This window comes from Mobula birostris, chromosome 17, assembly GCF_030028105.1.
Source record: "Mobula birostris isolate sMobBir1 chromosome 17, sMobBir1.hap1, whole genome shotgun sequence".
Taxonomy (NCBI): domain Eukaryota; kingdom Metazoa; phylum Chordata; class Chondrichthyes; order Myliobatiformes; family Myliobatidae; genus Mobula; species Mobula birostris.
Genome location: NC_092386.1, coordinates 15,732,846 through 15,760,384, shown reverse-complemented (window position 1 = coordinate 15,760,384; position 27,539 = coordinate 15,732,846). Strand labels below are relative to the sequence as shown.

The window sequence follows — 27,539 nt, the reverse complement described above, 5'->3', positions numbered from 1 at the left end:
CCTGCCTGTACCACCTCTACTGGACCTCGTTCCACACAGCTACCACTCTCTGAGTAAAGAAATTCCCCCGTGTGTTACCCCTAAACTTTTGCCCCTTAACTCTCAACTCATGTTCTCCTGTTTGAATCTCCCCTACTCTCAATGGAAAAAGCCTATCCACATCAACTCTATCTATCCCCCTCATAATTTTAAATACCTCCATCAAGCCCCCACCCCTCAACCTTCTATGCTCCAAAGAATAAAGACCTAACTTGTTCAATCTTTCTGTGTAACTTAGGTGCTGAAACCCAGGCAATATTCTAGTAAATCTCTGTACTCTCTCTATTTTGTTGACATCTTTCCTATAATTCAATGACCAGAACTGTAATTATTAGTAGTAGTTTTTGTGTACTTTAACAATTTGTCTTATTTTGCATATTGGTTGTTTGTCAGTCTTTGCGTGTAGATTTTCATTGATTCTGTTGTATTTCTCTGTTCAACTGTGAATGGAATGCCTGTAAGGAAATGAATCTCAGGGTGGTATATGTGATACATACTTACTTTTATAATAAATTTACTTTGAACTTTAAATTACCATGTTTACAATTCAAAGGCTTAACACAGATATACGTTGCCAAGAGGCCAGATACATTTTATATCTGGCTTCTCGAATTTAAGCCAGGAATGGCCGGTGTAAAATGTCAACCCCATTCACTGCAATGGGGCGGCCAACATTGATTAAAAAGCTAAGTACAGGTATACATTTCGCTTTTCCTGGCATTTCTGCCAATTTGTTGGTTAGTCATGTTAAAGCAGTTCAATAATCTTTGTATCAATCATTTACAAACTTGCGTTAGTGTCTCCCGTGACCCGAGTCTTCTGTCTGTTGTTTTACAATCAGGTTAATGGATCAAAGTTTGAAAGGTGATATTCTCAAAACACAAGATCTGCCTTATATCATTGTTCTGGTCAGCAAAAACCCAAAAGGACATAATCTTGCTTGGGAATTTTTTAAGAAGAACTGGGATACGTTGGTTCAAAAGTAGGTATCATCATACAATTTCTAATATCTAATGGATGAATTAGCTTCTATTTTGAGAATAGAATCTGGGGAAATTGATGTGATCCATCTCATGTAAGCATCTGCTTTTGTTGCTGCTGACGGAAGAGACAAGTTTGCTGATGTTATTTTGACCGATCTTTAGCAAGAGACAGTCCAAGACATGAGTTTCTGCAGATGAAGGAACGCACACAAATGCTGGAGGAACACAGCCAGTCACACAGCATTTATGGAGGGAAGTATACTGTCCTGATGACCCTAACGTCACACACCAGGGCTGGATTGGAGTCACTCTTCACCTAATGTCACACACCAGGGCTGGATTGGAGTCACTCTTCACCTAATGTCACACACCAGGGCTGGATTGGAGTCACTCTTCACCTAACGTCACACACCAGGGCTGGATTGGAGTCACACAGTAATTGACTGTCAACTTGAAAATGTCTCATTTATTTTATGATATCCTTTGACCAACTCCAGAAGCTCTTATTTTACATAACCACCTTTCGTTTGACACCTTGTGAAATGTTTCTTGGAAATTGTCTCAGTCCTTGGGCTTGCAGATCTTTTTGACAACATTATTAGAGTCTTAATTTAATCTAAAGTTCTTCTGAACTTCTCAGTGCACCTGGAATGCAGCCTGAGAGTTCTGGATTCCTTTTGATTTTTATTTTCAATTTTATATCATTTGAGACTAATTTAAGATTTCTTTCGATGTTTACTTTTGTTTACCTTTCAGCAAAGCTGTTAATGTTGTGTCCCAATCTACTATCAACAATTTTCCCTCAGACTTATGGAATTGATTTTTTAAAAATTTAAGACCAATTTCTTTGAGAGAATGTCAAGCGTTTACTGCATTAGAGTGGTTACTTTTTAAACTTCGAAAGGTTGTGAGCATGGAGCGAGGTTTCTATAACAAATAATGATGGCATTTAAAAAGATTATTTATTTCATGTCACCCTAAGGTTTGAACTTGGTTCGCGTTCAATTGCTCATATTGTGACTGGTATTCTGTCCTACTATTCCACAAGGCTCAAGCTTGAAGAGGTGAGTAAATGCCCTAAATGGTAAAAAAATATTAGAATTCTAATCAGATTTATCATCAGTGATAAATTTGTTGTTTTGCAGCATCAGTAAGGTGCAATATACAGTATACATTATAATAAGAAATATAAGAAATTAAATTAAGTAGTTCAATAATACTAATTATGTTACTTTTGGTATAAATGTTGTATAATTTTTTTGCAAAGCAAAATGCACATCTGTATAGAAGTGGAGAAGTGCTGACTTGTTATTGTTTTAATTCTTGTGACTCAGGGTCAGATCACACTACACGTAACTTAGCCATTCAACAATGCAGAGATGATACTCCAGGTCGGAAAACTGTCTCCGACACCACTGCCACCAAACTCATAGTTCCCTCACCCTGCATTGCTCCCTTCTACCTCTTACCCAAGATCCACAGACTGTCCAGGTAGGCCCATTGACTCTGCCTGCTCCTGCCCCACTAAACTCGTGTCCTCGTACCTCAACTCCACTCTATCCCCCTTGGTTCAGACCCATCCTACGTACATCCCTAACACTTCTCATGCTCTCGATCTCCTCACTAACTTTCCAATCCCTGGCCCTGAAGCACCTCATTTTCACCAAGGATGTCCAGTTGCTATACACTTCTAATCCCCAGCAAGAAGGCCTTTAAAGCTCTGCTGCTTTCTAAATAAAAGAACCAACCAGTTCCCCCCCTCCACCACTCTCCTCCTTCTAGCAGAACTGGTCCTTGCCCTCAACAATTCCCAGAGACCTCAGTTCCCATGAACCTACTACTGTTGCTGTAGGCTCGAAGTAGATGTCAGCAGATTGATGGTATCATATTTAAAAGTCAATACAGATCAACTGTGGAGGGCAAGTCATTGGGTATATTTAAAGCAGAGATTGATAGGTTCTTGATTGTAAGGATATCAAAGTTTATGGGGAGAAGGTAGGAGAATGAGGTTGAGACGGAAAATAAATCAGCCGTGATTGAATGGCCTAATTCTACTCCTCTGTCTTATAGACTACTATATCTTAAAGACATTATCCTACAATTAATCTACTAGTGCAACTGCAATGCTTACTGTAATATCTTCAGTTATTTCTCTCCGTTCATTTCCCTTCCCCATTCCTCTGGTCTTTTCAATCAGCAGTTTCCAGACGATAAGGAGATGGTGCAGATCACAAAATGTGACTTTGGGAAATATGGTACCTGTGTATGGAAGAAAATTCTGAAAAAAGAGTTAAAATATCTGAGTTGCTAATGCCTTGCACCTTCCTTTAGTTAACAAACCTCCTACCTGGTGTTAGCTTCTAAACCTTAGTGCGTAGCACAAGTGCGTAAACAAGATGAAGGCAGTGAAGGTCATAAATAGTGGGGAGGATTCTATGGGCTGTCAAGTCTCTGGTCATTAAGGAATCTTCCGTTTTTCCTTCTCATGTCGGGTACTAACATGTAAAACCTTATACCGTTGTACTTCAATAGACTTAATGGATTTAAGGATTTAATGAACTTTCTATAACATCATAAATAAAGATTCACCACTTGACTTTGGGCTCTTAGTATGTTTGCAATAATTGTATTTGTCTCAAGGATGAATAACAACCTTTCTCCGTGAGTTGTAGAAGTAACAAACTGCGGGACAGGACAGGATGTCTCTCACATTTTGTGAAATGCTATTAAGTTATATAGGATTGATTTTTAAAATATTGACTGATGTAATTGACTTTCTGTGTGCATGTATAAAAAAGGCTATGACTGTTGCTTCTTGGAAGATGCAGTGACTGTACTGTAAGTGATCCAGTCTTCCCTCACTCCTGGATAGAGGTATTCTCTAGCCACTTTGAAATTCATGTCCAATTTACTTATGATCAATTTTAACTGAATTTCCATAACAAATTAATGTCCATCACCGTGTCTGTGTCTATTTACCTCAGTCAACTGCGCTGTACTGTAAACACCTTAATCCACTTTTTATAATGCTGTTTGCATTGTAAGAACATGATCATATTTATGTATTTATTATTTAATCCCATATCTGTAGTTCAAAAAGTTACTTTTTAATATAATTCCTTATTCTTATAATTGTTGTATGTTGCTCCCTGGCCATCACATCACAGCAAATTTCTAGTACATGTAAATATATATAGCAAATAAAATTGCTCCTTGATCCTTACAAAGAACAGGTGCTGCATTTAACTGCAGCTGGTTTAATGGTTCGCAAAAGACTGTTGATTTGCATTTGTTTTATTTCTAATCAGTGTCTCTATTTTGATAATTTTTTCTCAATAAAAAGGAGAAATCTCCATTGCTTTTGTTTCCTAGGTCCAAAGATTTTTTGAATCATTGAAGGACGATGGCTCGCAGCTCCGTTGTATTCAACAGGCAACTGAAACAATTGAGGAGAACATCCAGTGGATGGACAAGAACCTGGACAAGATCAGTACATGGTTGGAGAACTTAAAATCAGCTGGCAAATTCAGTGGCAATATCCATTGAACACAACTCAATGGTTATATACTGAGATGCTGAATATGGTGCAGAGCTAATTTGGATACTGTCTGGAAAAATTCAACTGTGCACAGAAATCCTACAAACAACACAGGCAATAAACACTGAAACAGGTCTTGACTGGAGGCTTGAGATTTACTTCAGTGACATCAACCTTATTTAATCAACTGTAACTGAAATTGGAAGTTGTTTCCTTTTCTTAGTAAATGTTCCAATCCCTGTCTGATTGCCGATCTCAAGACAAACTGATCCTTTCTCCTCCTCACTCCTCTGTTAGTTGTTTCACTAACTACCAATCTCTTACTGAGATAATCCCTTGCGCTAACCAAAATCCCTGCTGATTTCCCTGATTCTCCTTCCTTTGTACAGAGCCCCCAACAGTCTTTCCAGATGAGGCATCACCTCACCTGCGAATCTGCTTGGGTCGTCTTTTGTGTCCGGCACTCCCAATGCGGCCTCTCCTACGTTGGTGAGACCCCGTCGTAAGTTGAGGATCCACTTTGTTGAGCACCTCCGCTCCATCTGCCAAAAGCAGAACTTCCTGATGGCCCAACTTTTTAGTTCTGATTCCCACTTCCATTCCGACGAATCAGCCCCTGGCCTTCTCTTGTGCCAAGATGAGGCCATCCTCATGGTGGAGGAGCAACACCTTGTATTCCATCCAGGTCGCCTCCAACCTGATGCCATGAATATTGAATTTTCCTTCGGGTAAGAAAAAAAATTCCCTCCCCCTCCTATCTCCTTCTATTCCCCACTCTTGCTTCTCACCTTTTCCCACCTGCCTATCACCTCCCGCTGGGTCTCTCCTCCTTCCCTTTCTCCTATAGTCCACTCTCCTGTCTTATCAGATTCCTTCCTTTGCAGCCCTTTACCTTCCCTACCCACCTGGTATCGCCTGTCACCTTCCAGCTATCCTCCTTCCCCCTTCCCACACCTTTTCATTCTGGCATCTTGCCCCTTGCTTTCCAGTCCTGAGGCAGGGTCTCAGCCAGAGCATCAACTGTTTATTCATTTCCGTAGATGCTTCTTGATCTGCTGAGTTCCTCCTCTAATATGCTCTCAAACTTGCTTCTTCTAGGAGCTCCACTTCTAACACAGGTTAGAGTAGATCCTCCCACTATGACATGCTTCCATCACCCTCCCCTATCTGCTTGCCTACACAACTCTCTTGTCCACTCGTCCCTCCCACTCATCTCTCTCCTGGCAGTTATCCCTGCAAGCAGGACAAGCGTTAAACCTGCCCATACGTTTTGTCCCTCACCACCCCTAATAGTTCTTCCAGGTGAGGCAACTCTTCACCTGCGAGCCTATCAGAGTCCTCTATTGTATCAGGTGCTCCTCTACATAGGCGAGACCCAACACAGATCGGGGGACTGCTTTCTGGAGCACCTTCACTCTGTCTGCCACAAGATGCAGGATCTCCTGGTGTATACCCATTTCAATTCGACTTCAGATTCCCATTCTGACATGTCTGTCTATGACCACCTCTACTAGCATGATGAGGCAAAATTCATGTTAGAGGAACAATATCTCATATTCTGTCTGGTTAGCCTCCAACCTGATGGCACGAACCTTAATTTCTCCCCCTTCCTCCTTCCTCCCCCCTCGCACCTTTTTATTTGGGTTTCTGCCTCCTCCTTTCCACACCTGATGAAGGGTCTGGGCCCTAAATGCCAACTGTTAGTTCCCCTCCATAGATGGTGCCTGACCTGCTGAGATCCTCTGCCATTCTGTGTGGATATCAATAGTCTATATCCAACTAATTGCAACCTCGGGGAAAATAATGTTCCACAGAATTGTCACACATTATTTCCCTTTTACATTTCCCTCCATAGATGCTGCCTGATCTGCTGAGTTCCTCCAGCATTTTGTGCGTGTTGCTTTGAAGAAGGTTCAAAGTGCAAAGCCTGCCCTATGGTGCACATGATTGGTGCCCTGCATTCATTGGAAACCTAGTGATAGATAGCTCAAACAAAACAAGTGAATTGCTAACAGACATTTCCAGGCATCTGATGATCTCTTGACCACTGATTCTTACTGGAAGATTTCTGGACCCAGCTGGGCCAGAAATACTTGTCACACGGTGCAAGGTTTTTAATCTGCTGTTATTTGAAAAGCAAATGGTAATTGAACTTTCAGCTTGTGTGAGCATGGTACTTTTTGATAAATTGTATGTCGTTTGGAACTTAGATTTATTTTTGGGAATAGCATTGTCTTTCGAGTCGATGTTGAAGGGGTCGTTATTTCATTAGTTATAGTTATGTGCTGCTGACAGTGCAGTTGTGTTGAGGTCTTCACCTCAAATGGGCTTTGAGTTACTCCATAGCCTGCTGTAGTCACAGTGGGGTAAGTGAAGTGGTTGTCAGTACTGATACAGGCCACAGGTGAACCCTGACCACAAGACATAGGAGCAGAATTAAGCCATTTGGCCTATCGTCTAGTCTGCCCTTCAGTCGTGGCTGATTTATTATCTCTCTCAAATCCTTCTGCCTTCTCCCCGTAACCTTTGACACCTTTACTAATTATAACCCATTAATCTCCAATTTAAATATACCCAATGACATGGCCTCCATAACTGTCTGTTGCAGTGAATTCCACAGATTCACCACCCTCTGGCTAAAGAAATTCCTCCTCATCTGTTTCAAAAGGACGTCCTTGCTTTCTGAAGCTGTGGCCTCTGGTGCTAGACTCCCCCAAGATAGGGAACATCCTCTTCCCATTCACTCTATCCAGGCTTTTCAAATTCAATAGGTATGAATGAGATCCCCTCTCATTCTTCCAAAGCCCAACAAGTACAGGCCCAGAGCCATCAAACACTGCTCATATATTAACCCTTTCATTCCCATGACCATTCTCTCTGGACCCTCTCTAGTGTCAGTAGATCCTATTTTAGATATGGGGACTGGTCATTACTGTTGACTGATAGTCCACCAGATTAACAGGCCCTTCAGTCTCACAGCATTTCCCGTTGAATGTGGCGGAGGTTGCTATATCGTCCTCTCTTTTGTTCAAACCAGAGATGAGGAGGAATTCCTTTAGCCAGAGGGTGGAGAATTTGTGGAATTAATTGCCATGGACAGCTGCAGAGCCCAAGTCATTTGGTGTTTTTAAAGTGGAGGTTGATAGGTACTTAATTAGTCAGGGTGTCAAAGGTTATGGGGAGAAGGCAGGAGAATGATGTTGAGAAGGATAATACATCAGTCATGATAGAGTGGCAGAGCAGACCCGATGGGCTGAATGGCTTAGGTCTGCTCCTGGATCTGATGGCCTTTATGCTGTTGGCCCTGGCAGCTCAACGATAGACCTCTCCACACCAAAGCATATTGCTGGGAAAGCAGCAGTACCAGAGCAGGGATTAATGGCAGCCTGACTTCTCAGAGTAGAGCCATTCAGTAAATCTCTGAGCTTCAGTGTTGACAGTGTATGAAGCAACAGCTGTGGCTTACTGGATAGCATGGGAGGTCACCCATTCACCTAGTCAATGTTAACATTCATCATTCAAGCAACATCACTAAAATAGATGATCTTTTCATTATCACATTGCTGCTAGTGACACTGTGTTAATTGCTGTTTTTGGCATTATGATGTGACTTTATTTCTAAAGTGCTTAATTGGCTGTAAAAAATAGTGGGGCATCTGGAGGTCGTGAATGACTTTAATTTCAAGAACTTTATGCGTAAGATGACTTTGGCATTTTACTTGTTGACGTGCTCAAAGTTAACACTGTTGATCTACTATTTTGTGTGCAACTTAATTCTATAATTTCAACTTTTATCAATAGATTAATGAATCTTAGTGTTTGCCCACAAATTTGTTTGCTATGGCTTTGCAGTTTTAATAAATTTCTTCAGCATTTGATTATTTAAACTTAAGCAAGCACGGTAACTTTAAATTGTGCTTTTTTGTGACATGATATTAAACTTATTTGCCAAGATGATCAGATCACTAAGTTAACTTTGTGTTGTTGGCCAGTGGAAATTGGTACTGTTAGATTTGGAGTAGTGTGTTTCAATCTAACTAGTGCCAGAGTACTGTAGAAATAGGCCCTGTGGTCAATTAGTCTATGCTCTTCTTACCTTCTGCCTAGACCCATGTAAAGTCTAATTTGCATTTCCACACTGGCTTCAGATCTGTGCCTATTCTAACAGAATTTACTCTCCAGCTATGATGCTCCACTTCAGGTCAGTTGGATTTTTTTCTTTCTCTTTGATTATTATATCTATTCCCTTATTCTGCTTGTAAGGGAAATCAGTGTGGAGAATAAATTTTGAATTGTGAAACGCTTTTATCCTTCCGTGGGATGCTTGAGTATTTATTGCACATCTTTAAAGGCCCTGAATAGCATCTTTTTGAGCAGTTGCTATTTATCTGAGTAAGGAGCTCCTACAGGGTAGATTGGGAGATAACTCCATAAATTTTGTCCCAGTGATTATGAAGGAACAGTATTATATTTCTGTATCATTATGATATAGGGTCTCGAGGTGGCAGGGTAGAGTTACATCTCTACCAAAGGAGGTACAAGGTGCTCCTTCCCTCCGGTAGCCTGCAGGTCACCCTTGCGCAATGTGTAGCACCCGATCAGGGTCACATGAAGCCGTATGAGCAGCTGGTGCATATCACAAGTCCTCGTTATGTGACCACTGCCACCAACCAATTTCTGAAGAGTATTGATGATGGCTGGTGTCATTCATCTTGTCAAGACACTGCCCAGAAGATGGCAATGGCAAACCACTTCTGTAGAAAAATTTGCCAGGACGATCATGGTCATGGAAAGACCATGATCGCCTAAATCATATGACCCAGCACATAACAAACAAATGAATGATAAGCCCTCACCCGAAATGCCATTTGTTTATTCCCCTCCATAGATGCTGCCTAACTTAATGAATTTTGTGTACATTGCTCATGGTATAAGACTTTCAGGTAGGGACAATTCCCATGTGTCTGCTGCTTTTCTAGATAGGGATTGGGTCAGGTTTGAGAGATGCTGCCTATAAGTCCCTTCTCAGTTACTACAGTGCATCTCCACTGCAGCCTGTGAGTGCAGGAGAGAGTGACCATACAGCCAGCCAGTTGAGCAGGCTGTTGTAAAGTGGGTGATGTTGACTTAGCCAAGTGTCCGTGAAGTTGCACTCATCCAGGCAACAGGAATATTTCACCATACCCCTGAAATTAGTCTGGTCGGGGATGGTAAGGCTTTTGGGAGTAAGGTGATACTTTAAGTGATTTACTAAGGAGGTTTGTAGTTTTGTTAGAACACTTTAAAGATTAGCTTTATTTGTCACATGTACTGTACATCTAAACACAGTGAAATGTGTTATTTGCGTCAATCCAAGGATGTGCTTGGGGCAGCCATTAAGTGTTGTCATGTGCTAACATAGCATGCCCACAACTTACTAACGCATACATCTTTGGGGAAACCAGAGCCCCCGGAGGAAACTCACGTGGTCAAACTCCTTACAGACAGCGATGGGAACTCAAATCAGATCCCTGGCGTTGTAAAGCATTACACTAACCATTACACTACTGTGCTGCCCGCATGTCATACAAATAAAATGGTGTATTGATGGCAAGGAAATGATGGCACTCCCATCTCCTCCCTGATTCAGCTCTCGTCCATGTTCAGACAAAGCTATACTGAGTGTTGGAACCAAACTGTCTCGATGGAATAAATGGTTATTATCAAAAATCATTGTATTACTGTACAGTAAATTTCTGTTATTGGCCAGAATGATTTCTCCAGAACTTATGATAACTGTTAATTGATAGATTACTAACTGAAAGATCAGGCAATAACTCAGCATTGGACCCAAATCTGTGAACATCAAATTAATGTGAAGGGGCTGGAATGGACTTCATCTATGTGGCAGATGGTTATAAGTTTTTTTTGTTGTACTAGAGTCTTCCCCAGTACCAGCTCCATCTATGGCTAATATGAGGGGACTTAATTTTAATCTCTTGGGAGGAATGTATAGGGGGTAATGTCAGAGAAGGACTTTTTACACTGAGATGTAGGTGCGTGGAGCGTGCCACCAGGAATGGTGGTAGAGGTAGATACCATCAAGGACATTTAAAAGACTTTTAGATGGGCACATGGATGAAAGAAAAATGGGGGCTATCGATGTTCCCTCTCATTTTTTTTTATATAGCTGTACAGACCAACCATTGCTCTGAGCAGGAAATTTTTACATGCCCTGAAAACTACATGGTAGTTTTTAATGTTTATTTTTGTAACAAGCATACTATGAATATTTAGAATTAAAACTCAGAGTATTTCACAATTATATTACTATAGATTTCAAAATTACGTTAACATTATATAAAAGAAAACTCCAGCTGTGTGGCAACAAAGGCTAGGTGCATGTGAGCATTTCTGTTCCTGTGCAGCCGCGCACTTTAGAGAGAACAGCGAGGGCTATGTGGGATGGAAGGGTTAAATTGATCTTGGTGTAAATGTGGTAAACCATGTATATATGTTGTAACTCGGTTACCTGTCTGGACACACCCCTCTGCTGACTGCCCCTGTGGCTCCTCCCACAGAGTCCTGTATAAAGGTGTTCGCCTTGCCCCTCCCCCTCAGTCCAGGGGCAGACACTCACTGTGGAGGTCGTATTGTACAGCGAATAAAAGCCTTTCAGTATTTTTACCAAACCTCAGTCTTTTGGAGTAATTGAAGGTGCTTCAGTAAAGGTTCAACACAACATTGTGGCCTGTAGGGCCTATACAGTCCTATGTTCTCTGCAACAACCCGTTTAAATGAAACTCACACATTTTGTGTTCTTTACATTTTATTTTTAGTTTCTCTTTGTACCCACGTGATATAATACACCCAAGCCATGAAGTATAAGTAAATAGTTGAGACTCAAACACAATGTTGTGCTGCATTAGGGCAAATATAATCCATCCTGGAAACTTTATTCAAGCCTTTACAGTCCACATAAATGTCAATGTTCACTTTTCATAGTATCCTTAACATTGTTATATGTTCCAAGGCACTTCAGAAGAGTTTATCAAACAAGGTTTGATATTGAGTCACATAAGATTTCATTAGGAAATGCGATCAAGAAGGTATTGTGTGAATAAAGGAGTATCTCGGAGGCAGCATGGATGTGCTGCTAATGAATTTCAGTGGTCAGAAGTGATAAAGGTAAATGTCATCTCCAACTTTAATCACGTCAAGTGCTCGGAGTTGGAGAAGCACACATCCTATAGGGTTTCAGGGATGAGGAGGGCTGAGGCCTGAGGCCTAAAAATCGGGAGCATTTAAAAACCCATAGTTACAGACCTAGTGTCAATATAAATTGTTGAGTCTACATTTAATCATGGGAATTGACGAGTTACAATGATGGGAAATGTGCTTACAGTGAGCCAAAATCTTAGTAAATTGTTAGACAGAAACTAACCAGGGGAGAAGAATTGGGTCCAGGGACAACAGAGCTCAGCCAGGGCGGAGTCAGACATAGTTACAATATTAGGCCATGGTGCAGCTATGTTGGCAGAGCTTCTCCCCGGATCAAATGTAACACTGTTATGAATAGACTGCTTCAGGCATAGACATTTCCCAGGGAAAGGAATTCAATACTGTGTGTCGTTTTGAGACATTCTCCAGTTCAGACAGAAAGAAATTGAACTGAACTTCAACAACTGTCACACTTTTTACAGTATATTTTAGTGGTAAACATTTCCTACAAATATACCATCCTTCCCACTTAGAAAAATTTTAAATATATAAATCCAGTTTAAGGATCTTCAGAGAGCATGTCATACAATGTCATAAAGCTAAGTGTCAAAGTTAAAATTTTTCTCAAAGTTGTTCATAATCTCCCTATGTGATACAGCAGCTCCTTGGAAAGTTGATTAGAAACCACAGACATTCATACAGAAGCATATTCCCAATGAAAAGTAAAACTTGCACAGTGGTCAGTTTGTAAACCAGGACCTGCAAAGGAAGAAGAGGTGTCATTAAATTGAAATGACAAAAGTAAATTGGGTAAACACTAAGAGCTTCCTGCTCCCCTGATGGTATGTACAGGGATGCACCAAGGATATATTACACCCTAACAATTCTACAGTTCCTTCTGAGCATTTCCTGGTCTTAGTATGAAAAGTATGAGTGACAGAGACAGAGAGATGGGAAAAAATGTCAAAAAAAAAGTAGATACATTTTTGATCAAAGTGATGCAAATGTCAGTTTCATTCTTTCAAAATGTAGTTGTTGAATAGCCCTCAGAAACACTACGCAAATACGTGAGAGAGCAGCAAACAGGGTTATGCTAATGAAGATATTAAACAGCATAGGTAGAGGATTAAGTAACAAATGCCTGCATAGAATTATCAGTGTTAGTTGCTGAATAAGCAAAGGTTAAAATGTATTATTTTAAATGTAAATTAAATTTTCATATTAAGTTGACAGATAAGAAATCATTATACAAGCAACAGAAGAGATGATTACAAGTTAGATCAACATCAGCATGTTTGACTGAGATTAGAGAGATTAAAAGGACCATAACCCAACAAACCCCCTTACAGCCGATATTGCAGGGTTCAAAAAAAGAGATGACTGCAGATTCGAGGATGTATTAATCATAATCTTCCATAATTCCCTAGATTCTGGAATATTCCCAGCAGATTGGTAGGAGTAAAAGTGACATTGCTAAAAAAGAATGAAGGGAGAGATGTATTAGCCTCACCGTAGTTGTCGGGAAATTGCTGGATTCTATTGTTTAAGATCTTTGATAACAGGACATTTAAATATACTTAAAGCAGAGTCAATACTATTTTCCAATGTCAAATCATAATCAGGTTTCTTTTAAAAATGCAGCCAGCAAAGTGGATAAATTGGAACCAATGGCTATGAGGGGTGATTGATAAGTCTGTGGCCTAAGTTAGGAGGAGTCAATTTTAGAAAACCTAGCACATTTACTTTTCCTAAATTTACACACTTACAGCGGTCGTGGAGCATACTGATCCCTTCTTTGTAGAAGTCGGCGTCTTGGACCTCCAGAAGTGGTCCACAGCAGGGATGATTGATAAGTTTGTGGCCTAAGGTAGTAGGGGATGAGTTATACAGTTCTCGCTACATGCACGTGCAGTTCAACTCTTTGAGTGATTATGCAGAAAGTTTGAAGTTAATAACTCATCTCCTTCTACCTTAGGCCACAAACTTATCAATCACCCCCTACTGTGGACCACTTCCACAAAGAAGGGATCTGTATGTTCCATGACCGCTGGACTAAGTGTGTAAATGTAGTAAAAGTAAATGTGCTACGTTTTCTAAAATTGACTCCTTCTACCTTAGGCCACAAACTTTTATCAACCACCCCTCGTATAATCACTGAGGGGGCTGTAAATCTCCACACCTCTGCTGGGTTGTGATGTTCAGTTTGGGGGAGATTTCAATAGATTTTTAGACATTGTCAATCATGGAATGGAGTCATTGGTTTGGAAATAGATGAACAACTTGACCTTGTTAAATGCCTGAGGCTAGCTTACTCTCGTCTCTATTCCGAATCCTCGATGTGCTTACAAATTATATCCTTTTCCTCAAGGAAATCCCCTTGTGCCCATTCCATCTACGTCTGTATTTCTTGTCTAGCTGCTCACAAAGTACAAATTAGCCCAGCCAAGGTGCGAATTGCTTTTGATTACTTGTATATTACTTTTCATTTTCGAACATGCAACCTTTGACATGTTGAATCCCATCCACCCACACTGGACATCCCACCTTTTCCCCTCTCCATTGGGTAGAAGATACAAATACCACAGGGCTAAGGGAAACCTTCTATCCTGCTGTTACAAGAGCATTGAATGCTTCACTAGTAGGATAAGATGAACTCTCGACCTCACAATCCGCCTTGTTAAGATTGTGCACGTTCTCTGTACTCTTCATTATGTTGTTGTTGTACTTTACTCTGCCTCAATGCACTGTGTAATGATCTGATTTGGAGATCACGGTCTTTCCATGACCACGATTGTTCTCGGCAAATTTTTCTACAGAAGTGGTTTGCCATTGCCTTCTAGTGGGCAGCGCCATTGCAAGATGGGTGGCCCCAGCCATTATCAATACTCTTCAGAGATTGTCTGCCTGGCGTCAGTGGTCACATAACTAGGACTTGTGAAATGCAACAGCTGCTCATACGACAATCACCCTCCTGATCCCATGGCTTAATCGGGAGGATAATCAATTGCTACACCGTGTCCAAGGGTGACCTGCAGGAGCGCCTTACATCTCCTCTGGTAGAGACTTATCTCCTCCCCGCCACTCAGTGTGTCAGTACATGTGACAATAATAAACCAGTTCCTATTCCTTTTGCATTTATTTTTGTTTTATTATGTGGATTGATGCTGTTGCTCACATCTGGCTTCATCTTCACCCAATTCCTTCTTTCTCCAGTCCTATCAAGAATTCATGCTTTATCCCTTGCTTACATGGGGGTCTCCCTTCCATATATATACTCTCTTGTGTCTAAATCCCCTCACTGTATCTGTGCTTTTAGTCTGTTTATTCGGTGTTGTCCGTCATTTTCCTCCAATAGGCAGGATTTAAAGATAAGCTTCATTTGTCGCATGTACATTGAAACATAGTGAAATGCCTCATCCGTGTCAAATCAAACAGTGGTGGGCAGCCCGCATTGGCATGCTTCCGGGGCCAACATGGCATGGCTACGACTCACTAACCCCAACCCCTATGTCTTTGGCATGTGGGAGAAAGCAGAGCAATCCGGAGGTCAGGGAAGAACACAGAAGCTCCTTCTAGACAGCAGGAGGATTCGAACTCCAATCTTCCAGCCGGTGCTGTAAAGTATTGCACTGACTGCTATGACACCTTTCCTAGTATGGAAGCAGAGCTCACCAAGGTCTGGGCTTTCCTGTAGAGCCTGGAGGAATGCTCCCTTTGCACTCAGGCCTATGGAGATATTTGTTGAAAGCTAATATGTTTTACTGAGCAGTGGCCACTAAGGTGCCACTGAATCTGAATGCCATCATAAGATCCAGTGTATTTAATGAAATGCCTGATGAGGCAGAAGGTTTAAGCCAGTCATTAAACAAACGAAAGAACCAAGCTAAAGCAGCAGCAAGCGGGGCAAGGCAAGAATTCTGTCAATGCATTTTAAATCTCCCTAGTAATTGTAGACTTGTCAAAAATATAACCATGAAGAATAGCAATTAGCATGTTGTGTTTTCATTTATAGTTGCAGTTTAAAAGCAGTAGGTTTGAGGGAAGTTGAAAACTTGGGATGCTGGAAAGTTTAATTTGTTTCTTGAACTCTCTGTTCTGGCCTTTTGCTGCTATTATGGAAAATATCAATATTCCTCTCTGCATGGACATTGAACTAACAGAAATGCATACACATTTAAAATTCATAAATAGTTACCTGTTTTGATAGCTTTAGCGTTTATGAGCTTTCTTTGTTTCAGATTTAGCAGCAGACTTTTGTCTTGTCTGTTTTAAAGAAGAAATAAAATGAATTTTACAAGAAGTTTGTTAAATGCAGCTGAGTGAAACACAAAACTTAGTCACAGAACTCTAAGGCACAGAAACAGGCCCATCTAGTCTTTAATTTACATCTACTCCGATTATTCTGCTCTAAACACGGAAGTAGAAAGACACAGTTTGGATTGTACATCTATTCGATCTTCATTGTTTTACATGGGTAAAAAGTTCAAGTTTATTGCAATTCAACCATACACATGTATACTTCCAAACGAAACACATTCTTCTGCACCAAGTCGCACACCACAGTAGGCTTATTCAGAAAGTTAGAAGGCATGGGATCCAGGGAAGTTTGGCCAGGTGGATTCAGAATTGGCTTGCCTGCAGAAGGCAGAGGGTCGTGGTGAGGGAGTACATTCGGATTGGAGGGTTGTGACTAGTGGAACACAAGGATCAGTTCTGGGACCTCTACTTTTTGTGATTTTTATTAATGACCGGGATGTGGGGGTAGAAGGGTGGGTTGGCAAATTTGCAGATGACACAAAGGTTGGTGGTGTTGTAGAAAGTATAGAGGATTGTCAAAGATTGCAGAGAGACATTGATAGGGTGCAGAAATGGGCTGAGAAGTGGCAGATGGAGTTCAACCCGGAGAAGTGTGAGGTGGTACACTTTGGAAGGACAAACTCCAAGGCAGAGTACAAAGTAAATGGCAGGATGCTTGGTAGTGTGGAGGAGCAGAGGGATCTCGGGGTACATGTCCACAGATCCCTGAAAGTTGCCTCACAGGTGGATAGGGTAGTTAAGAAAGCTTATGGGGTGTTAGCTTTCATAAGTCGAGGTATAGAGTTTAAGAGTCGCGATGTAATGATGCAGCTCTATAAAACTCTGGTTAGGCCACACTTGGAGTACTGTGTCCAGTTCTGGTCGCCTCACTATAGGAAGGATGTGGAAGCATTGGAAAGGGTACAGAAGAGATTTACCAGGATGCTGCCTGGTTTAGAGAGTATGCATTATGATCAGAGATTAAGGGCGCTAGGGCTCTACTCTTTGGAGAGAAGGAGGATGAGAGGAGACATGATAGAGGTGTACAAGATAATAAGAGGAATAGATAGATTGGACAGTCAGTGCCTCTTCCCCAGGGCACCACTGCTCAATACAAGAGGACATGGCTTTAAGATAAGGGGTGGGAAGTTCAAGGGGGATATTAGAGGAAGGTTTTTTACTCAGAGAGTGGTTGGTGCGTGGAATGCACTGCCTGAGTCAGTGGTGGAGGCAGATATACTAGTGAAGTTTAAGAGACTACTAGACTACTATGGAGGAATTTAAGGTGGGGGGGGGGTTATATGGGAGGCAGGGTTTGAGGGTCGGCACAACATTGTGGGCCAAAGGGCCTGTACTGTGCTGTACTATTCTATGTTCGATGTTCTATGTACATCTAACTCACCACACAACACACAAAGTAATATTACCACCAGTAAACTCACAAATAATAAGGTGCATTTGTGACACGAGTTAAAAAAGTAAACAGTATGACCCTACTGATGCTTTATGTGTAATGCGACCTGAATGGTGGCAGGGAGTTCAGTAGTCTTTACGTACTGCAGCTGGAAGCTGTTTCCTAACCTACCAGTTCTTGTCCTAATGCCATGGTATCTCCTGTCTGATAGTAGAGTGTAAAAGGAGATTGTTGGACAGATGGGAGGGATCATTGACAATTCGAAGGACCCTGCAGCACTCCTGATAAATGTCTCTACTGGGTGTCAGAGAGACCTCAATGATCCTCTCAGCAGTCTTCACAATCCTTTGTAGGAATTTGTCTTCAGATGTTTACAATTCCTGTACCAGACGGTGACGCAGCTGGTCAGGACACTCTCGATGGTGCTCCCGTAAAAATTGGTTAGAATGGGGTGGGGAAGCCTCACTCTCCACAGGAAGTGGAGAGCAGCCATGCTTTCTTGACCAAAAATTTGCTGTTGAGGGAGCAGGTGAGATCAGCCAAAAGAGAATGGTTATAACACGACAGTCCTGGCCATTCGCCACGTTTATGCAAACAACATCGTCTGTCTAAAATCAATGAATATCTATTTCCCGTCTTCAGTTATTCTTCTCCGAGAGATGCATCAATAACCATTTAGTAACCTGGAAGCAGATAATTTTATTGATCCTGGACAATGTTGAGGAGGCAAGATGAACTCCAAGGGAAGTATTATCAATGATCCTCTATGGAACAATCAGCTTGAGTAAGTATGGTTAAGCCATTTTGATAAAATAACTGTAATGGAAATCCAAAGGTCAAAGTAAATATTTTATCAAAGTGCATATATGCCACCATATACAGACCTGCAATGCATTTTGTTGCAGGCATTCAGAGTAAATACAAGAAACACAATAGATTCCATGAAAGACCGTACCCAACAGTCATAGTCATTCTTTATTGATCCCAGGGGGAAATTGGTTAACAGGATGGACAAACAACCAATGTGCAAAAGACAACAAACTGTGCAAATATAAAATGAAAACAAAATAAATAATAATAAATAAGTAGGCAATAAATATGGAGAACATGAGATGAAGAGTCCTTGAAAGAGAGTCCATAGGTTGTAGGACAGCTTGGTGATAAGGCGAGTGAAGTTATTCTCACAGGTTCAAGAGCCTGATGGTTGAGGGGTAATAACTGTTCCTGAAAGTAGTGGTGCAGGTCCTGAGGGTCTTGTAACTTCTTCCTGATAGCAGCAGGAAGAAGAAAGCATAGCCTGGATGGTGGGGATGGGGGGGTCCTTGATGGAGTGCTTTCCTGCAACAGCACTCCACGTAAATGTGCTCAATGTTGGCTGGGCTTTACCCATGATGGACTGGGCTGTATTCACTACTTTTTTCGTTCAAGAACATTGGTGTTTACATACCAGGCCGTGATGCTCTCCATCACACATCTATAGAAATTTGTCAAAGTTCTAGGTGACATACTAAATATTTTCAAACTTCTAAGTATGTAGAGGTGCTGCCATGCTGTCTTTGTAATGGCACTTACATGTTGGGTCCAGGACAGATCCTCTGAAATGACAACACAGGAATTTACTGTTTCTGACACCTCTCCACCTCTGATGCCCAGATAAGGACTGGCTCATGAACATCTGGTTTTCTCCTTCTGAAGTCAATAGTCAACTCCTTGGTCTTGTTGATATTGAGTGAGAGGTTGTTGTTGTGGTACCGCCCAGCCAGATTTTCAATCTCCTTCCTCTATGCTGATTCTTTTCACCACTCTTGATTCAGCCAACGACAGCGGTGTTTTCAGCAAACTTAAATATGGCATTGAGCTGTGCTTACAGTCTTAAATGTAAAGTGAGTAGAACAGAGGACTAAGCACACAGCTCCATGGGGAGCAGCTGTGCTGATGGAGATTGTGGAGGAAATGTTGTTGCCCATCCAAACTGACAGGGATCTACAAGTGAGGAAATCTAGGATCCAGTTGCACAGGGACGTATTGAGGCCCAGGTCTTGAAGCTCATTGATTAGTTTTGAAGGGATGATAATATTGAATGCCGAGCTGTAGTCAGTGCACTCATGCAGCTTGAACATGCGATGTATAATGTACTGAACCATCTCTGGATCAGGTTGCAAGGCTAACTGAATTTAGTATAAAAACAGATCTTTTGTGATTAACCCAGTAATAAGTACACACTTAAAGAAATATCAACTATTACAGGGTTAATTGTTCTGTGGTTTGATGTGTTTTTCGCTCGTTTTTTGCCGTTTGCACATTGGGTGTTTGATGTTTACTTTGAATGGGTCTGTTTCTTTGTTTCACGGCTGTCTGTACAAAGACAAAGGTCAGGGTTGTGTACTGCATACGTACTTTGATAATAAATGTACTTTGAACTTTGATAAAATCCTTACTTTTGACAAATAAGTAGCACTTCAGCTACTTTTGCTGCTTTGAGTACAAATGACAGCTTCTCCGCAGGTCATAGCAGGGCTCATTATTCAGGGGATTTAGTTCAAGAGCTATAGCTCTATAAAACCCTGTTTAGACCACACTTGGAGTATTGTGCTCAGTTCTGGTCACCTCATTGTGGGAAAGATGAGGTGGAGATTTACCAGGATGCTGCCTGCTTGAGAGAGCACACCAGAGGGATGTGTGCTTAGCCCACTGCTCTACTCTATGTACACCTATGACTGTGTGGGTAGGCAAAGCTCAAATCCCATCTATAAATTTGCTGCTGATACAATCACGTTGACAAGATCTCAGATGAAGACGAGAGGGTGTACAGGAGCGAGATATACCAGCTCGATGACTGGTAATGCAGCAACTCACTGTCAATAAAACCAATGATCTGATTGTGGACTTCAGCAAGGGGAAGACATGTGAAGACGAACCAGTCCTCACAGAGGGATCAGAAGTGTGGAGAGTGATAAATTTCAAGTTCCTGGGTGTTGATATCTCTGAGGATCTAACCCGGTCCCAACATATCTATGCAACTATAAAAAAGAAAAGACAGCGACTGTATTTCATTTGGAGTTTGAGGAGATTTGATTTGTCACCTATAACACTCGAAAACTTCTCCAGATGTACCACGGAAAGCATCCTGACAGGCTGCATCACCATCTGGTATGGGTGGAGGGGCTACTGCACAAATTTGAAAGAAGCTGCAAAAAATTGTAAAATTAGTCGGCTGCATCATGGGGCTAGCTTCCAAGACTTCTTCAAGGAGCGGTGCCTCAGAAAGGCAGCGTCCGTTATTAAGGGCATGCTCTTTTCTCACTGTTACCATCAGGAAGGAGGTACAGAAACCTGAAAGCACACACTCAGCAATTCAGGAACAGCTTCTTCCCCTCTCTGCCATCCGATTCCTAAATGGATATTGAACCCATGAACAATACATCTCTTTTTTTAAAAAAATTATTTCTGTTTTTGCACAATTTTTAATTACGCTACTTAATATACAAATATATTTACTGTAATTGATTTACTTTTTTTCTATATCAGGTATTACATTGTTCTGCTGCCACAAAGTTAACAAAGATTATGACATATGCCAGTGATATTAAACCTGATTCTGATTCTTTTGAGGGAAAAGGTTGAGCAAGCTAAGGCTTTTTTCTTTGGAGTGAAGCAGGCTGACAGGTGACTTGATAGAGATGTACATGACGGTAAGAGACACAGATAGAGTAGACAGCCAGCACCTTCTTCCCAGGGTGGAAATGGCAAATACAAGAGAGCATGATTTTAAAGTGATGGGACGAATGTGTAGTGGGAATGTCAGAGGTAGTTTTTTTTTAAAAACAGAGATCATTAAGTCCATGGAAAACCTTGCTGGGAGTGGTGGAAGAGACAAATACATTAGGGTCATTTAAGAAACTCTTAAATAGGCACGTGGATGTAAAGGGATGGCTAAGTAGGAAGGAAGGGGTAGATTGATATCGGAGCAGATTTAAAGGTCAACACAACATTGTGGGCTGAAGGGTCTGTATTATGTTGTTCTATGTTCTGTTCTGTTTGTAAAATGGACAGCTCACAAGTCTGAAATGCAGCTGTAAACAGAGTTTCCAGATGGTAGAAGATGCCCCACAGCAACCAGCAAATCCATCCCGCCAGCCTCCAAAATGATCATTCGTATGGGTCTTTCACAAGTTGGGTGTTCGTAACCTGGAGAGGAGCCGTACATTGCCCAAAAAGAAGCTGACAATTTAAACCATGGAACACGCCACAGGGAGGAGTGGTAATGAGCCCTACCTCTTTCTGTTGGCAGATCGGTGCCACAGGATGTGAGGCTGAAGAGGAAGTATTGAAATCTGATGAAAGGCTGTCTACCACTTCAGCCATTGTCTGTAACCATCAATAGATGTGAACAAGTTAATGGCACCTCAAGCATTCCAGATCCAAGGTAAAATGTCAAAACGAATATAAAATAGTTCAGTTCCACCCTTCCTTGGCAACATGCAAAATGGCATGTCTGTGTGTGTGAGTGGGTGGGATAGGAAAGGGGCTTGCTTTTGTATTGTTGTTGTTGCTTGTGTTGTGGGCATGCTGTGATGGCACCAGAATGCGGGGCAATTCCCCCCAGCACATAAGACAATAAGATATAGGAGCAGAATTAGGCCATTTAGCCCATTGAGTCTGCTTTGCCATTTGATCATGGCTGATCCATTTCCCTCTCAACCTCATGTTGCTGCCTTCTCCCTGTAACCTTTCACACCCTGACTTATCAATAATCTATCAACCCCCATTTTAAGTATACCAATTACTTGGCCTCCTCAGCCACCTGTGGCAACGTATACCGCCTCTGGCTAAAGAAATGTCTTCTCATCACCATTCTAAAATGACATCTCTCTATTCAGAGGTTGTGCCCTATGATTCCAGACTCCCTCACTATTGGAAACATCCTCTTCACATCCAATCAACCTAGGCCTTTCAACATTCAAAAGATTTCAATGAGATCCCCCTTATTCTTCTAAATTCCAGTTAGCACAGGCCCAGAGCCAGCAACAGTTGTCATATGACAAGCCTTTCATTCCTGGAATTATCATTGGGTTGTGTTGGTTGTTAGTGCCAATTTTACACTTCACTGTATGTTTTGATGTACATGTGATAAATAAATCTGAATCTGAGTGAAACGATGCCAGCTCGTTAAAGCTAAGGCATTTTCCTCCACAATTTCAAGGTTGAGCGAAGCTGGTATTGAATGGACAATTTACCTTTTCACTCTTCTGACATTCTTTAGTTTGTTTCTGGTTTCATACCCCTTGCTGCTTGGGCAAAGCAACATAGTGCTCTCTTATCATTCTGTCTTCACTACAACTTAAAAGCTGCAGAAGTGGAATATTCCAGTCTTAAGTAACTGGAACATCATAAACACAAGAGATTCTGCAGATGCTGGAAATCCAGAGCAACGCGCACACACACAAAATGCTGGAGGAACTCAGCAGGTCAGGCAGCGTCAATGGAGAAAAATGAAGAGTCAACATTTCAGGCCGCGACCCTTCATCAGGAATGGAACATAATTTTTGACCTTGACCCTGGTACTAAGTGAGGCGAAACCTGGAACGGACTTCCATCATTATCCCAAGCACAATGAGGTCATGAACGTAATCTAAATGGTGGAGTGGCAGAGAGGTGCAGCTTGTAACCCAGGTTCAACCCTGACCTCAAATGCTGCACCTTTTCCCTACAGCCATGTGGATCTACCATCACATTCCACTTCTCTGTATGGTGGTTGGTTGGGTCAATGCTGCAATAAAATGTATAGGTCAGTGGTAAAAATCTGAGGATGTGGGGATTGGTGGAAGAGAATTCAATTCAAACTACATTTACTATCAAAGTATGTACGCCAGACACAACCCTGAAATGCCACTTCCCCACCGACAGTCACAAAACAACGAAGAACCATGGAACCAACCCGCTCAAAGTAAAACACCAAACATCAAACCCCCATTCATCCCCCACATGCAAAAGGCAACAAAAAAATGAAAGAAAATACAGAATATAAACACAAAATCAAAAGGCATATTTCAGTACAGTTCTGAACAGATTTATTACAATGATCTAAACTCTCACTCAAGTGGAGAATAATTGAAACTTTTATGTTGTCGTTACCTTTGGCTTAGCGCCTGGACCTGTGGCTGAAGAGTCTGGTTTACCTTTATCCTGTTACAAGGAACAAAACAATCAGACTCTTCTGGGGGTCTCCAGAATAAATTAGACTAAAAATCAGTTGGCAAAACAGTGTTGGAAACCATTCTTTTAAATAACACTTTTTATAAGATTTGTACTTTTTAACAAACTCATGTATAGGTCACACACTCTAGCAGAAAGCGGTATAGCAGCTAAACTAACGGTTTATCACCTTTCTCATTTTTCATTGGCTAAGTATTAGCATATTACCTACGTGATGTAGTTGTTTTAATTATGAATCCTATTAACTAATTAATCCCTATCAAAGGAATTTCTTTTATCTCATCTATAAAAGTGATAGATTTTTCAGAACTGCCATCTTTTACTTCTTTTATTCCTCTTAGCATCATTTCTCAGCTCTTTATTTAGTTTGCTCAGCATTTGTAGGTTAGTTTGTATTCTAAAATAATTCTTGGAAGTAAGACTGCTTGCCTTATAGTAGATGATTATAACTTTTCACATATTGTCTGGGAATCCCATTCTGTAAAAGGACTAGATGGGATAGAGTTTGTCAAATGTGTTCAGGAAAACTTCCTTCATCAGTACATAGGAGTTCCCGCGAGAGAGTGTGCGATACTGGAATGAGACAGGGCAGGTGACAAAAGTTTATGTAGGGGAACACTTTGCATCTAGGTGACCACAATGCCGTTAGCTTCAAAGTAAATATGCAAAGGGATACGCCTGGTCTTCAGTTGAGATTCTAAATTGGTAAAAGGCCAATTTTGATGGTAACAGAAATAATCTGACAAGTGTGGATTGGGACAGGATGTTTTCTGGCAAAGGTGTACTTGGAGAGTGGGAGGCCTTCAAAAATGAAATTTTGGAAATACAGACCTTGTATGTGCCTGTCACAATAAAAGGTAAAGATAACAAATGTATGGAACCCTGGTTTTCAAGAGATATTGAGTTAAGAGAAAAAAGGTGCATAGCAGGTATAGGCAAGTAGGAACAAATGAGGTGTTTATGAAGTAAAAGAAATACAAAACAGAACACTTAAGAAAGAAATCAGAAAGGCAAAAAGAAGGCATAAAGTTGGCCTAGCAGATAAGGTGAAGAAGAATCCTCACAGTTTCTACAGTTATGTCAACAGCAAAATGATTGCAAGGGGCAAAATTAGTCCTCTGGAAGACCAAAATGTTAATCCACGTGTGGAACGAAAACAAATGAGGGAGATCTTAAAACGCATTCTTTGCACCTGGATTTACTCAGGAGTTGGATGCATAGTCTATAGAAGTGAGGCAAAGTCGCATCAACTTCATGGACCCTATACAGATTACAGAGAAGGAAGTGTTTGCTACCCTGAGGCAAATCAGGGTGGATAAATTCCCAGAGCCTGACAAGGTGTTCCCTTGGACCCTACAGGAGGCAAGTGCAGAAATTGCAGGGGCCCTGGCAGAGATATTTCAAACATCCTTAGTGACAGTACAGAAGATTGGAGAATAGCCAATGATGTTCCACTGTTCAAAAAAGACTTTAAACAGAAACCCGGAAATTATATGAGATGCTAGGGTGCCTCAGACTTTTGCAGAGTACTGGGGTAAGTTTATGTATTACACTGTACTGCTGTAGCAAAAATAATTCCTGACAAATGTGAGTGATGATAAACCTAAATCTAATATGGGTCTCTATTGTGACTGAGAGTGGGAAAGGAACAAGGAAAGTGGAATCATGGTTGGGAAAAGGGAAGGGGAAAGTAAGAGTGGGACGCACCAGAGAGATATTCTGTAATGATCAATAAACCAACTGTTTGGAATCAAATGAATTTGCTTGGTGCCTCAGGGCTGGGGGTGTCTGCAACCACACCATCTCCTGCCCCTGGCACTCCTCTGCTCCTGTCCCACACTGCTCCCATCGTGCTGCACCCTCACCATTCCCAACATCCTCTGTCATCTATTGTATCTACAGCTCCTCTACATTGGCGAGACCCAACACAGATCGGGGCACAGGTTTTAGGAGCATCTTCACTCTGTCTACCGCACGGTGCTGCATCTCCTGGTATCTACCCATTTCACTTTGACTTCAAATTCCCATTCTGACATGTCTGTCTATGACCTCTTCTACTGGCATGATGAGGCAAAATTCAGGTTAGAGGAACAACATCTCAATATTCTGTCTGGTTAGCCTCCAACCTGATGGCATGAACATCAATTTCTCCCCTGACAATACTGTTAAGAGTTCTTTGAGGAAGTAACAAGCAGGGTGGACAAAGGGAGGCAGTGAATGTCATTTACTTGGATTTTTAGAAGGCAGTTGATAAGGTGCCACACATGAGGCTGCTTAACAAGATAAGATCGTACGGTGTTACAGGAAGGATACTGGCATGGATAGAGGAATGGTTGACAGGTAGGAGGCAGCAAGTGGGAATAAAGGGGGCCTTTTGTGGTTGGTCTTCATTGACTAGTGCTGTTTCTCGGGGGTCAGTATTGGGACAGCTACCTTTCACTTGTTTGTCAGTGATTTGGATAATGGAATTGATGGCTTTGTGGTAAAATGTGTGCGGATGATAGGAAGATAGGTGGAGGGGTAGGTAGTGCTGAAGAAGCAATGCGATTACAGTAGGACTTAGCAAATTGGAAGAATGGGCAAAAAAAGTGGCAGATGGAATACAGTGTTGGGAAATGTATGATAATGCATTTTGGTAAAGGAACAATAGTATGGACTATTATCTAAATGTGGAGAAGGTTCAAACACCAGAGGTGCAGAGGGACTAAGGAGTCCTCATGCAAGAATTCCGGAAGGTTAATTTACAGGTAGAGTCTGTGGTAAAGAAGGCAAATGCAATGTTGGCATTTATTTCAAGGGGAATAGAATATAAAAGCAAGGAGATAATGCTGAGGCTTTATAAGACACTAGTCAGACTGCAGTTGGAGTATTGTCAACAGTTTTAGGCCCCATATCTCAGAAAGATGTGTTGTCATTAGAGAGAGTCCAAAGGAGGTTAACAAGGATGATTCCAGGAATGTAGGGGTTAACATATGAGGAGCGTTTTGGCAGCTTTGGCCTGTACTCACTGGAATTTAGAAGAATGCGAGTGAATCTCATTGACCTACCGAATGTTGAAGGGACTAGATAAGGTGGATGTGGAGAGGATTGTTCCTATGGTTGGGGTATCCAGATCTAGAGGGCACAGCCTCAAAATTGAGGAATGACCTTTTAGAACAGAGATAAGGAGGATTTTATTAAGCCAGAGAATAGTGAATCTGTGGAACGCTCTGCCACAGACTGTGGTGGAGGGCAAGTTCATGGGTATATTCAAGGCAGAAGTTGATAGTTTCCTGATCGGTCAGGGCATCAAAGGATATGGCGAGAAGGCGGGTGTTTGGGGTTGAGTGGAATGGAATCCGGGATCAGTCATGATGGAATGGTGGAACAGCCTCGATGGGCTGAATGGCCTAATTCTGCTCCTACATCTTATGGTCTTATGCTATTATCTGCACACTCTCCCATCTCTGCCACTGAAGCTTGTAACTCCTCCAGATTTGTCCCAGTTCTCTTGCTGGCCTCCCTCACTAGTCTCTTCTTGCATGATCACTCAGTTTTTGAGAACGGCCTGCTCTAAGCCATATTCTTTCCATTTCTTGATGATTGACTTAATTGTACTATGAGGGGTATTCAGTGACTTAGAAATTTTGCAGAGTGCTTGGAGTGTTCTTTTGTCTTCATGGTGTAGATTTTACAAGGATACTGACTAACCAGCAGTTGGACCTTCTAGATACAGGTGTATTTTTATTACAATCTATTGAAACACCTTGACTGCACCCAGGTCTCCAAAAACAGATCTCTATATTTAATTAATTATGTGACTTCTGAAACCAACTGGCTGCAGCAGTGATGATTTGGTTAGACGGCGTGAATA

The 27,539-nt window shown here is 41.5% G+C and overlaps 2 protein-coding genes across 2 annotated transcripts in view; one reads left to right on the top strand and one right to left on the bottom strand.

Annotated features, from left to right (window-relative positions):
• The window catches only part of erap1b (endoplasmic reticulum aminopeptidase 1b), a 59,974-nt gene extending 51,114 nt beyond the window's left edge, over positions 1–8,860 (top strand). The window contains exons 17-19 of the mRNA XM_072281313.1: positions 881–1,021; positions 2,005–2,086; positions 4,395–8,860. Coding sequence (XP_072137414.1) covers positions 881–1,021; positions 2,005–2,086; positions 4,395–4,568 — 397 coding nt within the window. The 3' untranslated portion in view covers positions 4,569–8,860. The remainder of the gene's footprint in view (positions 1–880; positions 1,022–2,004; positions 2,087–4,394) is intronic.
• A 2,490-nt stretch (positions 8,861–11,350) lies between these two features.
• The window catches only part of cast (calpastatin), a 205,010-nt gene continuing 188,821 nt past the window's right edge, over positions 11,351–27,539 (bottom strand). The window contains exons 47-50 of the mRNA XM_072281312.1: positions 23,606–23,656; positions 21,746–21,838; positions 15,956–16,023; positions 11,351–12,519 (exon numbers count right to left, since the gene is read on the bottom strand). Coding sequence (XP_072137413.1) covers positions 15,970–16,023; positions 21,746–21,838; positions 23,606–23,656 — 198 coding nt within the window. The 3' untranslated portion in view covers positions 11,351–12,519; positions 15,956–15,969. The remainder of the gene's footprint in view (positions 12,520–15,955; positions 16,024–21,745; positions 21,839–23,605; positions 23,657–27,539) is intronic.